Genomic DNA, 15,937 nt, shown 5'->3' on the forward strand with positions numbered 1-15,937 from the left:
AACCAAGTCAATCTTTTCCTAAACCTAACCAAGTCGATCTATTCCTAAACCTAACCAAGTCAATCTATTCCTAAACCTAAACCAAGTTGATCTATTCCTAAACCTAAACCAAGTCGATCTATTCCTAAACCTAACCAAGTCAATCTATTCCTAAACCTAACCAAGTCAATCTATTCCTAAACCTAACCAAGTCAATCTATTCCTAAACCTAAACCAAGTCAATCTTTTCCTAAACCTAACCAAGTCGATCTATTCCTAAACCTAACCAAGTCAATCTATTCCTAAACCTAAACCAAGTTGATCTATTCCTAAACCTAAACCAAGTTGATCTATTCCTAAACCTAAACCAAGTCGATCTATTCCTAAACCTAAACCAAGTCGATCTATTCCTAAACCTAACCAAGTCAATCTATTCCTAAACCTAACCAAGTCGATCTATTCCTAAACCTAAACCAAGTCAATCTTTTCCTAAACCTAACCAAGTCGATCTATTCCTAAACCTAACCAAGTCAATCTATTCCTAAACCTAAACCAAGTTGATCTATTCCTAAACCTAAACCAAGTTGATCTATTCCTAAACCTAAACCAAGTCGATCTATTCCTAAACCTAAACCAAGTCGATCTATTTCTAAACCTAAACCAAGTTGATCTATTCCTAAACCTAAACCAAGTCGATCTATTCCTAAACCTAAACCAAGTTGATCTATTCCTAAACCTAAACCAAGTCGATCTATTCCTAAACCTAAACCAAGTCGATCTATTCCTAAACCTAAACCAAGTCGATCTATTCCTAAACCTAAACCAAGTCGATCTATTCCTAAACCTAAACCAAGTCGATCTATTTCTAAACCTAAACCAAGTTGATCTATTCCTAAACCTAAACCAAGTTGATCTATTCCTAAACCTAAACCAAGTCGATCTATTCCTAAACCTAAACCAAGTCAATCTTTTCCTAAACCTAACCAAGTCGATCTATTCCTAAACCTAACCAAGTCAATCTATTCCTAAACCTAAACCAAGTTGATCTATTCCTAAACCTAACCAAGTTGATCTATTCCTAAACCTAAACCAAGTTGATCTATTCCTAAACCTAACCAAGTTGATCTATTCCTAAACCTAAACCAAGTTGATCTATTCCTAAACCTAAACCAAGTCGATCTATTCCTAAACCTAACCAAGTCAATCTTTTCCTAAACCTAACCAAGTTGATCTATTCCTAAACCTAACCAAGTCAATCTTTTCCTAAACCTAAACCAAGTTGATCTATTCCTAAACCTAAACCAAGTCGATCTATTCCTAAACCTAAACCAAGTCGATCTATTTCTAAACCTAAACCAAGTTGATCTATTCCTAAACCTAAACCAAGTCAATCTTTTCCTAAACCTAACCAAGTCAATCTTTTCCTAAACCTAACCAAGTTGATCTATTCCTAAACCTAACCAAGTCAATCTTTTCCTAAACCTAAACCAAGTTGATCTATTCCTAAACCTAAACCAAGTCGATCTATTCCTAAACCTAAACCAAGTCGATCTATTTCTAAACCTAAACCAAGTTGATCTATTCCTAAACCTAAACCAAGTCAATCTTTTCCTAAACCTAACCAAGTCGATCTATTCCTAAACCTAACCAAGTCAATCTATTCCTAAACCTAAACCAAGTCAATCTTTTCCTAAACCTAACCAAGTCGATCTATTCCTAAACCTAACCAAGTCAATCTATTCCTAAACCTAAACCAAGTTGATCTATTCCTAAACCTAAACCAAGTCGATCTATTCCTAAACCTAACCAAGTCAATCTATTCCTAAACCTAACCAAGTCAATCTATTCCTAAACCTAACCAAGTCGATCTATTCCTAAACCTAAACCAAGTCAATCTATTCCTAAACCTAAACCAAGTCGATCTATTCCTAAACCTAAACCAAGTCAATCTATTCCTAAACCTAACCAAGTTGATCTATTCCTAAACCTAAACCAAGTCGATCTATTCCTAAACCTAACCAAGTCGATCTATTCCTAAACCTAAACCAAGTCAATCTATTCCTAAACCTAAACCAAGTTGATCTATTCCTAAACCTAAACCAAGTCGATCTATTCCTAAACCTAAACCAAGTCGATCTATTCCTAAACCTAAACCAAGTCGATCTATTCCTAAACCTAAACCAAGTCAATCTATTCCTAAACCTAAACCAAGTCGATCTATTCCTAAACCTAACCAAGTCAATCTATTCCTAAACCTAACCAAGTCAATCTATTCCTAAACCTAAACCAAGTCAATCTATTCCTAAACCTAAACCAAGTCGATCTATTCCTAAACCTAACCAAGTTGATCTATTCCTAAACCTAACCAAGTCAATCTATTCCTAAACCTAAACCAAGTCAATCTATTCCTAAACCTAAACCAAGTCAATCTATTCCTAAACCTAACCAAGTCAATCTATTCCTAAACCTAACCAAGTCAATCTATTCCTAAACCTAAACCAAGTCAATCTATTCCTAAACCTAAACCAAGTCAATCTATTCCTAAACCTAAACCAAGTCAATCTATTCCTAAACCTAACCAAGTCGTTTAATTTTGAAAAAACTGGTACAGAAATTGTGTTACTGGACATTCGTAGTAAAACGCACAAAAAATAAGTTAAGTAAAAATAAAACAAGTTAATATATTGTAAATTTAGTTGTATATTACTTTTCTCCGTAATATGTCTGAGGAAAATGTTGATATTCCCAACAGCCTCGTCTTTTTCCTCTGTCATTCTGTCTTTATATTTCCTGCATTATGTTACCTCCTTGCTAGCTCGCTATACTGTTAGCCTCTGTGGCTGCTAGACGCCGACAGTAACGTTAATATTTCCGTTGCTTAGCAGCGGAGTTCTTCACAACTTAACCACCTGAACGTCAAGAATATCATGTACACGACTTCCCGTGTTGTAAACACCAGCTCACCAGTTTCATTTGAAGGAAACATATTTTACAAACTGCTGTGAGACTGTGTTGGAATGATATAAAAACTTACGGACCCGCCCTTTGAAAAACAACATGAATATATATCGTAAGAAATTTCTGAACTAAAGGAGCTGGTTAGGTGAATAAAAAAAGAATAAAACAAGACTAAGAGGTGATCTTTTATTTGGTCCCCATGTTTTATGCTTGTTACGACAGACGCAGATACTATTAAGAGTAGAGAGATCCTCACCAGAGGCACGCGAAGGCAGATGCTTGTATGTAAGTTAATGGTGACCTATATCTGATGCACTGATTAACATACCGAGACGATGCTGCTGCAGGTTATCAGCTCTGTAACGAGCAGCTGGATGATGATGATGGAATATATCAGAGGTGGTTGGAGGTGTTAGCAGCAGTAGAGGGGTGTGTGTGTGTGTGTGTGTGTGTGTGTGTGTGTGTGTGTGTGTGTGTGTGTGGGTGTGTGTGGGTGTGTGTGTTGGGGCAGCATAAATTGTGTTAGCTACTTCATTGAGAGACAATGGAGGACAAGATGTTGTGTGTAGTGTCACCCACGTGCTTCTGCACCACTATTGTCTGCTCTGCTTCCCTGAGAGAGACGGAGGAGGAGGAGGAGGAGGAGGAGGGTTAGTTGACTGCTGTGTGTGTGTGTGTGTGTGTGTGTGTGTGTGTGTGTGTGTGTGTGTGTGTGTGTGTGTGTGTGTGTGTGTGTGTGTGTGTGCGTGGAGAAGCACAGACGGCTCGTGGTAATTTGATGTGTGTCCCCGGGGATGTTTGATGGATTAATGCTAAGCAGCTCCCTCTTCCAAAGCACCACCTGATCTTTGGGGCTGGTGCCCCTCATATAAAAGGCTGCAGTAGTGCTGAGCTCAGCTAGTCCAGACATCCCTCTCTCTCTCTCTCTCCATCTCTCTCTCTCTCTCTCTCTGTCTCTGTTTCTCCTTCGCCACTTTCTGTCTTCCTCTCCATCCTCCCTGTCCTCTGCTTTCTCTCTCTCTCTCTCTGTCTGCTGCTTTCACCACATTTTCTCTTTCCTTTAAATCCAGGACAGATTATTATTTATTATTTGTGGCCTGCTGAAGGAGGCCGCCTGGACGCTCAGCAACATTTCTTCTTTTTAAATCCTCCGCCTGCTCACATCTTTTCTATGAGGCTCTAGCAGCAGTTCTTGTTTTTAAAAAAAGAAAAATGCCACGTTCCTTTTTGGTGAAGCAGCCGAAGGTCCACGATTTGTCGTCTTCCAACTACTACCACCACCAGCACCATCAGCACCAGCAGCAGCACTGGGATGACTCCTACACTGTGACACATGCCATCACAGAGTCGGCCACCAACTTGGCGGTGCGTTTGAGTGAAAATGGTGAGTTCTCAACTTGTTTGTTTGTCTGCTGCAGTGTTGATTTCTGTCCTTTGGAGAATTTTTTTTTAACATAACAGATATGTTGTTGTCTTTGCTTCCTAATCGCTGTTGGAACCCCAGCTCCCCCCCCCCCTCCCCAAAGCAACCCCAGCTCCCCCCCCCCCTCCCCAAAGCAACCCCAGCTCCCCCCCCCCCCTCCCCAAAGCAACCCCAGCTCCCCCCCCCCCCCTCCCCAAAGCAACCCCAGCTCCCCCCCCCCCCCTCCCCAAAGCAACCCCAGCTCCCCCCCCCCCCTCCCATATGCCTCCTCAGGACTTTTGTTTTCTAACTCGGCGGATGCTAAATAGTATTCAGGTCACGCTGCCTCAATCTGCTTAATACTCAAACCAGATCACACGGCAGCCTCTGGCTTTAATACGGTTGTGTACATGAATGATGAGATATACGTGCACACGTGCACAAATGCACACGCACACAAAATCTGACGCAAGCCTTTGTCAGGTCCAACTAGAGAGAAGGGGAAGGGGAGAAAGCAGATAGCCACATGGGACGGTGTTGTCCTTAGATGGTGCAGTTGCCCTTGAGTCTCTCTCCTCTCATCATCCCCCCCCCCATCCCTCGTTCATCTCTCCATCTGATCCTGCAGGATGTTAGATAGCCACAGGGAGTAGGATTGCAGCAACACAATCCATATGTGGAGCAGCGAGAGGTGATGGAACAGGGTTTTTAGAGGATCCGGGTATTGACTGGAAACAGAGAGTGCTGCAGGTAATTCAATAAAGTGCAACATGAGCAGCTCTCTGGCCGACAGCAGAGCTTCATCTGACGGCTTCTCTGCAGAGGCTGGAAGTGAGGACACCCCTTAATGTGTGTGTGTGTGTGTGTTTGAGAAGCATCCAAAGAAATGTGTGCTGCTTTGAGCGGATTCACATCCCCCCCCCCCAGCATCACAGATCCTGTGTTGGAGTTGAATCATTTGTCCTCCAGATTTAGGATGCCAGCTGTCTGCTTCCCTTTGTGTCCCAGTGTGTGTGTGTGTGTGTGTGTGTGTGTGTGTTGGGGGGAGTGGGCTCAATATACCATTGACTGCTGTCAAGATCAGACCCCCCCCCCCCCCCCCTTCCCTCTTTGCCAAATCACAGTCCCCCACCTGTCACTCACCCCCCTCCCCCCCACTCTCTCTCCATCCTCATGAACACTCTCAGAAGCGCCACAGATGGGGAATGATCTGATTAAAATGATTTAGTGATTGAGGGGATTTCACTGCTGAGACTCTGTTTTGATCACCCCCCCCCTAACAGATTTAGCCGTGCTGCTGCTGCCGCGCGGCGCCGACAGGTGGATCGATCAGCAGCCCAACTATTGCTCCGCTCACTGTTTAGTCAGCGTCAGCACTTTGTGTTTGAGCCTCGATGTGCCTCCGTCCACATGTCTCCGTCCCTCCGGTAGCACTTGTTGGAGCCAGAGGAGGTTATCGATCGGGGGCAGAACCGTGCACCCAAAGACTCATTAATATTTCATCCTCAAAGCTTGCTGAACCTGGCACTTACAAATAGCTTCCTGTAGAGGTTTCGTATTGATCAGAGGTTTGGGTGAGAGGGCACTTTTCATCAGAGGTTACTGAGATCTTCCAATGACAAATACTCTACATCTCTACACATACATATCGTGGAGCGTTATTCATTCTAACATCTAGTGTTGGAGCCTTAATGTAGTTTTTGTTTGTTTTACTTTTATCTGTTGATGACACAATTAATGTCTGCCTGCAGTTCTAGCACTGGCCACCGGGTGTAACATGGACATGAGAGTGCATATAGGTAAGCTCTCCTGATTAGGATCAGGTGTGTGTGAGACGGAGAGCCAAACAGTTTTTGGCCGTGCCGAGCTGAGCCGAGCCGAGCCTTGCCGAGCGGGCCGTGCCGAGCCGAGCCGAGCCTTGCCATATGAAACATTGTTGAATTAGATCCCGCTGAATGGAAACAGGGGAAGAACATGATGGTGAGATGTGAAAATGTAAATAACGTTACACAGCGCACTGGACATTGGTTTGTTTGTAGAGCACGCGTCCGAACAAGATCTCCCGTCCGCCCCTCAGTGGATTATAGATTTAGGTATTTGTTTGTGAAAAGTCATTACATCTAGTCTGACCTGGTTGGTAGGTTCAGTTCTAAATCTAGAGTGAAGATCCTGGTATCATAGTAAACTATAGAACCTGATGAATCCATCAGTACCAACCAGGTCAGACTAGCTGGTCATGAAGGAGTTAAATAACGCTCCTAACTGACACTAAATGTTGGAGAGGAAAAACTGTCATGTCCATGTTCAAAGGGGTCCCTTGACCTCTGACCTCCAGATCAGTGAATGTAAATGGGTTCTATGGGTACCCACGAGTCTCCCCTTTACAGACATGCCCACTTTATGATCATCACATGCAGTTTGGGGCAAGTCATAGTCAAGTCAGCACACTGACACACTGACAGCTGTTGTTGCCTGTTGGGCTGCAGTTTGCCATGTTATGATTGGAGCAGATTGTTTTATGCTAAATGCAGTACCTGTGAGGATTTCTGGATCAATATCTGTCATTGATTTGTGTTGTTAATTGATTTATAATAATAAATATATACATACATTTACATAAAGCAGCATATTTGTCCACTCCCATGTTGATAAGAGGATTAAATACTGGACTAATCTCCTTTAAGGTTCATTTAGAACAGAGCGATTAATCATTGACAATCATGCAATTAATCACTATTAAATATTTTAATCGATTGACAGCCCTCGTCTTTATTGATTGTGTTTTTTCTCTCCCAGGCTACATCCATGATTACATCATCCCGTCAGTGTTGCAGAAGGAGCCGGGTCATGAGCAGACCGGGCTCTCCTCGGTGCCCCTGTACTCCCCGGGTGGCAGCGGCGGGGAAGAGTTCTCCGACCACGACATGGAGCATCCGGACAGCCCCGTCTCCAGCGGCACGGTCGAGTCCGACAGCAGCGGCCCCGAGCTGGAGGCGTGCGGCATCGACGCCTTCCTCATCTCTGACGGACGCTCCCGCCGCAGGCCCGGCCAGAGGTGTCCCCGCAAGGGAGGCAGCCGATCGGACAGCAGCGAGGGCGTCGGCTCGGCGGACTGCAGCCCCGCCAAAGGGAAGTCCAAAGGGCGCCACGCGTGCGGCGAGTGCGGCAAGTCTTACGCCACGTCTTCCAATCTGAGCAGACACAAGCAGACTCACCGCAGCCTGGACAGCCAGCAGGCCAGGAAGTGTCCCACCTGCCACAAAGTGTACGTGTCCATGCCTGCGCTGGCCATGCACATGCTGACCCACGACCTGAAGCACGAGTGCACGGTGTGCAGCAAAGCCTTCAGTCGACCCTGGCTCCTGCAGGGCCACATGAGGTCCCACACCGGCGAGAAACCGTTCGCATGCGCCCACTGCGGTAAAGCCTTCGCCGACCGCTCCAACCTGCGCGCCCACATGCAGACGCACTCGGCCTTCAAGCACTACTCCTGCAAACGCTGCCACAAGACCTTCGCCCTCAAGTCATACCTGAACAAGCACTACGAGTCGGCCTGCTTCAAAGGGAGCCAACCGGAGGACGACTGCAGCTCTGAGGACTGACGGGAAATATTCATCTTTTCATTTCTATTTATACACTTTTTAATAGTTCATACGACGGAGTCAGAGAAAAAGCTTCTCAGGCTTTCACATGCATGCATCATAATCCTGCCTTTTGATATAAGCAATAACCTCACTTGAAATTATTCAGGAATTATGTATGAAATTCATAAAAAATCTCAGTGTTGTTCACAAATATAAAATATTTTATATTGTTTTTTATAAATTGAATTGCAATAATTTACATGCCAGTATTATTTTATAAGCCAACTAGCTCTTAATTTACCTCAAACATATCTTATTCGTTAAGAAAAAATGTATTTGTGTATTTATTAATTTATTTAACTATTTATTTGCCAATTTTTGAAGATTATTTATTTATTATTGGTTAATGTATTTGTGAATTTAACATGGATTTATTAGATGCCATGTATTGGATTTGTTGAAAACAAAAGTCAAAATATATTCTGACGCTCTATATTTCTCTGTCTGATCAATTTGGTGATGACAATAAAACTGATGAAAATAAATAATTACTAAAACTCCTTCATGCCTGCACACACGCAACGATGCAACACACTTAGAGTTGAACACATTGGACTTGCATTTATATAGCGCTTTTCTAGTCTTCCAACCACTAAGAGCTCTTTACACTACATGTCAGCATTCACCCATTCACACACCCATTCACACACACATTCATACACACATTCACACACACATTCACACACCCATTCACACACACATTCACACACACATTCACACACCCATTCACACACCCATTCACACACACATTCATACACACATTCACCCATTCACACACCCATTCACACACCCATTCATACACACATTCACACACACATTCACACACCCATTCACACACACATTCACACACACATTCACACACACATTCACCCATTCACACACCCATTCACACATTCACACACACATTCACACACACATTCACCCATTCACACACACATTCACACACCCATTCACACACACATTCACACACACATTCACCCATTCACACACCCATTCACACACACATTCATTCACACACTGATATCAGAGGCTGCTAAGGTGCCAACTTCGCCCATCAGGTTCTAATCTAAATACTAATTCACACACGATGTCTCTGCCTTCGGGAGACATTTGGGGTTAAGTGTCTTGCTCAAGGACACATCGACATGTGACCTGGAGCAGCTGGGGATCGAACCACCGACCTTCCGATTGGTGGACGACCCGCTCTACTCTCTGAGCCACAGTCGTCTTTTTAGTCAGTTAAGTCAGCTCTAATTTTAAAAGTTATTTTTCTGGCCCAAAGTCCAAAATGTCTTCATAAGAGAAAAATATCAAACTTTTGCTCGAATGTGGGAAAAAATGAAATATTCCGTAATTCACCATAATCACATGGCGTCCGTTTTGCTCTTACGTCCCGCTCAGGGTGGGAAGGATCTCCGTAAACTCGTCACACAGCTCCGGTATAGAACCAGATGGTGGAGCGCTCCAAACATCTGACTTGTGCATCCAGTTTAGTGCTGAAACAATCAAACGTGAACAGATCCGTCTGTAAAGATCCTCAAAACCATCCAAACAAAGACAGATACAGCAGCTGGATCAAAGGTCGCATCCACCATGTTGAAGGAGAGACCGCCGGCACGCGGCACGCGGCACGCGGCACGCGGCACGCTGCTATCTGACATCAGCTAAGTTAAGTTGGCAAGTAGCTCACTTGATAGCTTGTTCAGTATTGTGTCAGAGGAGACATCAGCAGCCTGTCGGCCTGCTAGTTTGATTTATTAGTAATATGACAGCGGGCTAACATTAGCTAACGCAAAGCACTACCGTTAGCTAGCGTTGTGTGTTGTTTGCCAGATGATATTTGTGTTTGTCAGATGAATGAGCTCGTCTGGCATAGCTACTGTAGAACATCTTCATTTTGGTTTCAGTCAAAGTTAAGAGTAGCAGCACTATCATGGTCAGGACAAAGCGTTAGCTAGAAACGAGTGGAGCAACGTCAACTTTACAACTTCGTCTGACGGCTACTAGACCAGAGAGACTGTAGCCTGTGTGTTTGTGGAGTTCTGTTCTGAAGCCTTGAATTTGGCATTTTGGCCATCGCCATCTCGGAAAGCCGACGCTGAAGAGTCTTAAACCTGCATCCTGTCTACCAGCCAGCAGGGGGCGACTCCTCTGGCTGAATAGAAGTCAATGATGAAGAGTCTTTAACCTTCATCCTCTCTACCAGCCAGCAGGGGGCGACTCCTCTGGTTCTATAGAAGTCTCTGAGAACATGAGTCTACTTCTCTCTTGATTTATGACCTCAGTAAACATTGTAAACATGAGTTTATGTTTCAAGTCTTCTTCATACAGCATGATGTTCATTTAGTAACTGATGGTCCCGTTTAGAGTCAGATAGACCAGAAAGCAGGGGATGCTTTAGGGCGGGGCTACCTGCTGATTGACAGGTCGTTACCACGGCGTTGTCCGGTCTGGCAGTTGTCCTTGTTTTCGTCTTATAGAACTTTAACCCTTTCACAGCGTGTTTTCACTTCATCAAAGTTAATTATAAACTCTTTGGTCGCCTAAAAATGTCTTAGCTTAGCTCCGCCCTCTCTGTCACACCTGGTTGCAAAAAACCAAGATGGCGACGGCCAAAGTCCCAAACTTGAGGCTTCAAAGCGGCAGTCCGACGGGCGACGTCACGGTGACTATGTCCTCTTCTTATATACAGTCTATGTCATATTTCAAAGAGTCAATAAATGCAGCCATCGTTTGCTAACATGATGATTTATTTATCGATGTGTTCAGATGGATCTCTGACTATCAAACATAATGTGACCACATTCTGTTTCCCAGGTGATCCTCAGACACTCGTAAAGAAACCAGATGACCAAAGAAACACGCGGCAGAATGTAAACTATGGAAACCATTAAACCCATTGTCTGTTAGGATGTGTTCTTAATCACAACCAGTAACCAGCATCACTCGTACTGCGTCTCAGATCACGCTGTGAACTCAGCATCACCTGGTTCTTTGTTGACTGTCTGAGGTCGACCTCTGCAGTGCTGCCTCTGACCAGCAGAGGGGGCAACCATACAAACACTACAGAACCATGATCTGACCCCCCCCCTCTGCTGGAAGAGTCCGGACTAACACATAAAAACAGCATTAATGTGTTAAAACAGACACATTGAGAAGCTGAAGCTCAGCAGGGTGTGTCATCATCACCATCATCATCATCAACATCATCATCACCATCATCAACATCATCATCAGCACCATCAGCAGCACCCAGCCTGAAGCCAGTCCTCCTCCTCCCACCCTGCCATGTTAGGAGATCCAGATCCTGGCCCTTCACAGCACAACGCTGCAGCCCGACCACAGGATGTGATCCGGGTCAGGTGTCATGAGAACTGGGCTGCTGGTCCAGACCAGACAGGACTGAGACCGACCCCCCAGGGGAAACACAAGTATGTGTCTCAGTAGACCAGAGACTGGAGATGGCTATTTACAGACACAATGGCCACCGTTCAAAACACATACTCATGTCTGTTCGTATGTATACACGTGCACTTACACACACACACACACACACACTATAGGGGAGAACAGGGTCAGTTTGACCTGATGGGAAGATACAAATATACCTTCTGAGATCATCTGAAAAAAAGTCTGAATATTGTCTGAAAAATGTCCGAAAAAGTCTGAAGAAAAGCCAAAGAAGATTCTGAAATATGTCCAAAAGAAAGTTAGAAAAATGTCCAAAAAAAGGGTGATGAAATGCCAAAAAGAAAAAGGCCGAAAAACATCAAAAAACGTCCAAAAAACATCAGAAAATTGTCTGAAAAAGGCTGAAGAAAGGATGAAGAACCGACATGTCCAAAAAAGAAATTTGAAAAATGTTGGAAAAATCTTTAATCTAAATGCAGTACCTGTGAGGGTTTCTGGTCAATATCTGTCATTGATTTGTGTTGTTCATTGATTTACAATAATAAATATATACATACATTTACATAAAGCAGCATATTAGTCCACTCCCATGTTGATAAGAGGATTAAATACTGGACTAATCTCCTTTAAGGTTCATTTAGAACAGATAAAATAATGTGCGATTAACTATGGACAACCATGGGTTTAATAACGATTGAATATTTGAATGTATTGACAGCCCTATAGTTATCAGAGCTTTCACTATCTCAGTTTCTTCAATGTGAAGATTTACTGCTTTAGACTGCTGTTCAGGTAAAAACCTGAACAGCAGTCACCTTGGGTTGCCACGGACGTGGGCTTTTTCCTGCTATTTTCTGACATTGTGAAGACTAAACAATATAAAGAAATGATGGACAGATTAATGGACTATAATAATAATAATAATAATAGTTATTTGCAGCTGTTGAATAAACACAGACTGATAGTAGGAGAGAATGACAGAATGAAGAATGAGTCTCATTGACCTCTTTATGCCCTGTGTGGCCGGACTCTGAGGAGGATACGGCCATAAAAACAAGTAATCATGTTCTACTGTACATGTCGGTAGACATGAAACCTCCACCGCAGACAAAGGAGCAGAACGCCGCCGCAGATCAACGCTGCTCGCCAATCAACACGGAGGATGTGACCGCCGTGTCCAGAGCACGGAGAATGACCTCAAGGCCAAAACGGATGAGTCTTTTTATAGCCTCCTTTATCAGACCTCCAGCCACGTCTGTGACATCACGTCAGACCGGCTTTTATAGCCGACTTGTAGATTTCTCTGCTGCGATAAACTCCGCTGACCCGCGGAGGCCTCGGCTCAGAGGTCCCAGGTGGCTCTGGAGGAAGGCCACAGGAACGTCAGGCCCAGCCCGGTGGACATTAAAGGCAGCGGTGGGCTCCTCCAGAAGAATCATAGCGTGTGAGTCCACGTCCGGTATCGCCAGGGTTGACTTGATGTTCGGGGATCCCACGAGAGATGATGACACACTAGTTCATCAGCCCCAGGATCCAGAAACACCTGCTGCTTTCAGATATCAGTCCCATAAAGAAGCCTCCAGGTGTTTATTTGAGCTCCGGTGTTACCTTTAGAGGCCAACACAAGAAACATTCACCCATAAAACATCTCACTCAATGGGAACTCGGGACCGGCCGCTCGCAGTGATGTCATCTCATAAGAAAAGACATCTTCAAATGAAGAAGTCTTTAACGCGAGAGGTGAGACGAGACAGGAGGAGGCCATTTGTTGAACTTCTCACAAAACACCACAACACCTGTCCTGGTGGATCAGACTGTCAGGAGCTGTGAAACACGATCAGGGTCTTCTGGAGGGGAAGGAGCGGGGGAGGAGGAGGAGAAAGGTGGAGGAGGGTGACGGGATGGGACACACACTATAGGGGAGAACAGGGTCAATTTGGTCTGATGGGAAAATACAAATATACCTTGTGAAACCAGAAAATTATATGAATAAAAGTCTGAAGAAAGGCCAAAAAGTATTTGACAAAAAGTCTGCAGAAAAGTCTGACATATGTCAGAAAAAAAGTCTGAAAAATGTCTGGAAAAAAAGATGTGAAAAAAAATATCTGAGAAAAAGTCTGAAAAAAAATTTCCCCCAAAAAATATCTGAAAAACTGTCAGAAAAAAAATATCTGAAAAATGTCAAACAAAAAAGTCTGAAAAAAAGTCTGAAAAAAATATCTGAAAAATGTCGAACAAAAAATATCTGAAAAGATGTCCGAAAAAGAAGTCTGAAAAAAAAGATCTGAAAAAATGTCCGAAAAAAAAGATCTGAAAATACGTCCGAAAAAAAAGATCTGAAAGAAATGTCCGAAAAAAAAGATCTGAAAAAATATCTGAAAAAAATGTCTGAAAAAAAAATCTGAAAAAAAAGATCTGAAAAATGTCGGACAAAAATGTCCGAAAAAAAAGATCTGAAAAAAAAGATCTGAAAAAATGTCCGAAAAAAAGTCTGAAAAAAAAAATCTGAAAAAAAAGATCTGAAAATATGTCAAAAAAAAAGATCTGAAAAAATGTCCGAAAAAAAAGATCTGAAAAAATGTCCGGAAAAAAAAGATCTGAAAAAAATGTCTGAAAAAAAAGATCTGAAAAAAGTCTGAAAAAAAAGATTGAAAAAAAAGATCTGAAAAACGTCGGACAAAAAAGATCTGAAAAAAATGTCAGAAAAAAAAGATCTGAAAATATGTCAGAAAAAAAAGATCTGAAAAAATGTCGAACAAAAAATGTCAGGAAAAAAAGATCTGAAAAAAAAGATCTGAAAAAATGTCCGAAAAAAAAGTCTGAAAAAGAAGTCTGAAAAAAAATATCTGAAAAAATTTCCGAAAAAAAATATCTGAAAATACGTCCGAAAAAAAAGATCTGAAAAAATATCTGAAAAAAATGTCTGAAAAAAAAGATCTGAAAAATGTCGGACAAAAATGTCCGAAAAAAAAGATCTGAAAAAAAAGATCTGAAAAAATGTCCGAAAAAAAGTCTGAAAAAAAAAATCTGAAAAAAAAGATCTGAAAATATGTCAAAAAAAAAAGATCTGAAAAAATGTCCGAAAAAAAATGTCGAACAAAAAATGTCAGAAAAAAATGATCTGAAAAAAAAGATCTGAAAAAAAATATCTGAAAAATGTCGGACAAAAAAGATCTGAAAAAATGTCCGAAAAAAAATATCTGAAAAAAATGTCTGAAAAAAAAGATTGAAAAAAAAATATCTGAAAAATGTTGGACAAAAAAGATCTGAAAAAAAAGTCAGAAAAAAATGACCTGAAAAAATGCCAGAAAAAAAAGTCTGAAAAAAAGTCTGACAAAAAAGATCTGAAAAAATGTCCGAAAAAAAATGTCGAACAAAAAATGTCAGAAAAAAAAGATCTGAAAAAAAAGATCTGAAAGAAATGTCAGAAAAAAAAGATCTGAAAAAAAAGATCTGAAAAAAAAGATCTGAAAAAAGTCTGAAAAAAAAGATTGAAAAAAAAGATCTGAAAAACGTCGGACAAAAAAGATCTGAAAAAAAGTCTGAAAAAAAAATCTGAAAAAAAGTCTGACAAAAAAGATCTGAAAAAATGTCCGAAAAAAAATGTCGAACAAAAAATGTCAGAAAAAAAAGATCTGAAAAAAAAGATCTGAAAAAATGTCAGAAAAAAAAGATCTGAAAGAAATGTCAGAAAAAAAAGATCTGAAAAAATGTCCGAAAAAAATGATTGAAAAAAAAGATCTGAAAAACGTCGGACAAAAAACATCTGAAAAAAATGTCAGAAAAAAAAGATCTGAAAAAATGTCAGAAAAAAAAGTCTGAAAAAAAAGATCTGAAATATGTCGGACAAAAATGTCCGAAAAAAAAGATCTGAAAAAAAGTCTGAAAAAAAAATCTGAAAAAAAGTCTGAAAAAAAAGATCTGAAAATATGTCAGAAAAAAAAGATCTGAAAAAATGTCCGAAAAAAAATGTCGAACAAAAAATGTCAGGAAAAAAAGATCTGAAAAAAAAGATCTGAAAAAATGTCCGAAAAAAAAGATCTGAAAAATGTCGGACAAAAAAGATCTGGAAAAAAAAGATCTGAAAAAATGTTTGAAAAAAAAGTCTGAAAAAAAAGATCTGAAAAAATGTCAGAAAAAAAAGATCTGAAAAAAATGTCCGGAAAAAAAAATCTGAAAAAAAAGATCTGAAAAATGTCGGACAAAAAAGATCTGAAAAAAAGTCAGAAAAAAAAGATCTGAAAAATGTCGGACAAAAAAGATCTGAAAAAAAAGATCTGAAAAAAATGTCAGAAAAAAAAGATCTGAAAAAATGTCAGAAAAAAAAGTCTGAAAAAAAAGATCTGAAATATGTCGGACAAAAATGTCCGAAAAAAAAGATCTGAAAAAAAGTCTGAAAAAAAAATCTGAAAAAAAGTCTGAAAAAAAAGATCTGAAAATATGTCAGAAAAAAAAGATCTGAAAAAATGTCCGAAAAAAAATGTCGAACAAAAAATGTCAGGAAAAAAAGATCTGAAAAAAAAGATCTGAAAAAATGTCCGAA

At 41.2% G+C, this 15,937-nt stretch overlaps 1 protein-coding gene across 2 annotated transcripts; it reads left to right on the forward strand.

Annotated features, from left to right (window-relative positions):
• The first annotated feature begins 3,668 nt into the window (after positions 1-3,668).
• On the forward strand, positions 3,669-8,677 carry LOC141779066 (transcriptional repressor scratch 1-like). Of its 2 annotated transcripts, none has more exons than XM_074654088.1 (2): positions 3,669-4,321; positions 7,136-8,675. In XM_074654088.1, exons 1-2 carry the CDS (start codon positions 4,150-4,152, stop codon positions 7,939-7,941), a joined length of 978 nt encoding a protein of 325 aa, XP_074510189.1. In that variant the 5' UTR covers positions 3,669-4,149; the 3' UTR covers positions 7,942-8,675. The 2 variants fall into 2 exon arrangements, with proteins under 2 accessions (XP_074510189.1, XP_074510949.1); XM_074654848.1 differs by lacking the exon at positions 3,669-4,321 and adding an exon at positions 5,486-6,319 and having other exon boundaries at positions 7,136-8,677.
• The last annotated feature ends 7,260 nt before the right edge of the window (positions 8,678-15,937 follow it).

The sequence above is a fragment of the Sebastes fasciatus genome, chromosome 1 (assembly GCF_043250625.1).
Source record: "Sebastes fasciatus isolate fSebFas1 chromosome 1, fSebFas1.pri, whole genome shotgun sequence".
NCBI classification, from domain to species: Eukaryota; Metazoa; Chordata; class Actinopteri; order Perciformes; family Sebastidae; genus Sebastes; species Sebastes fasciatus.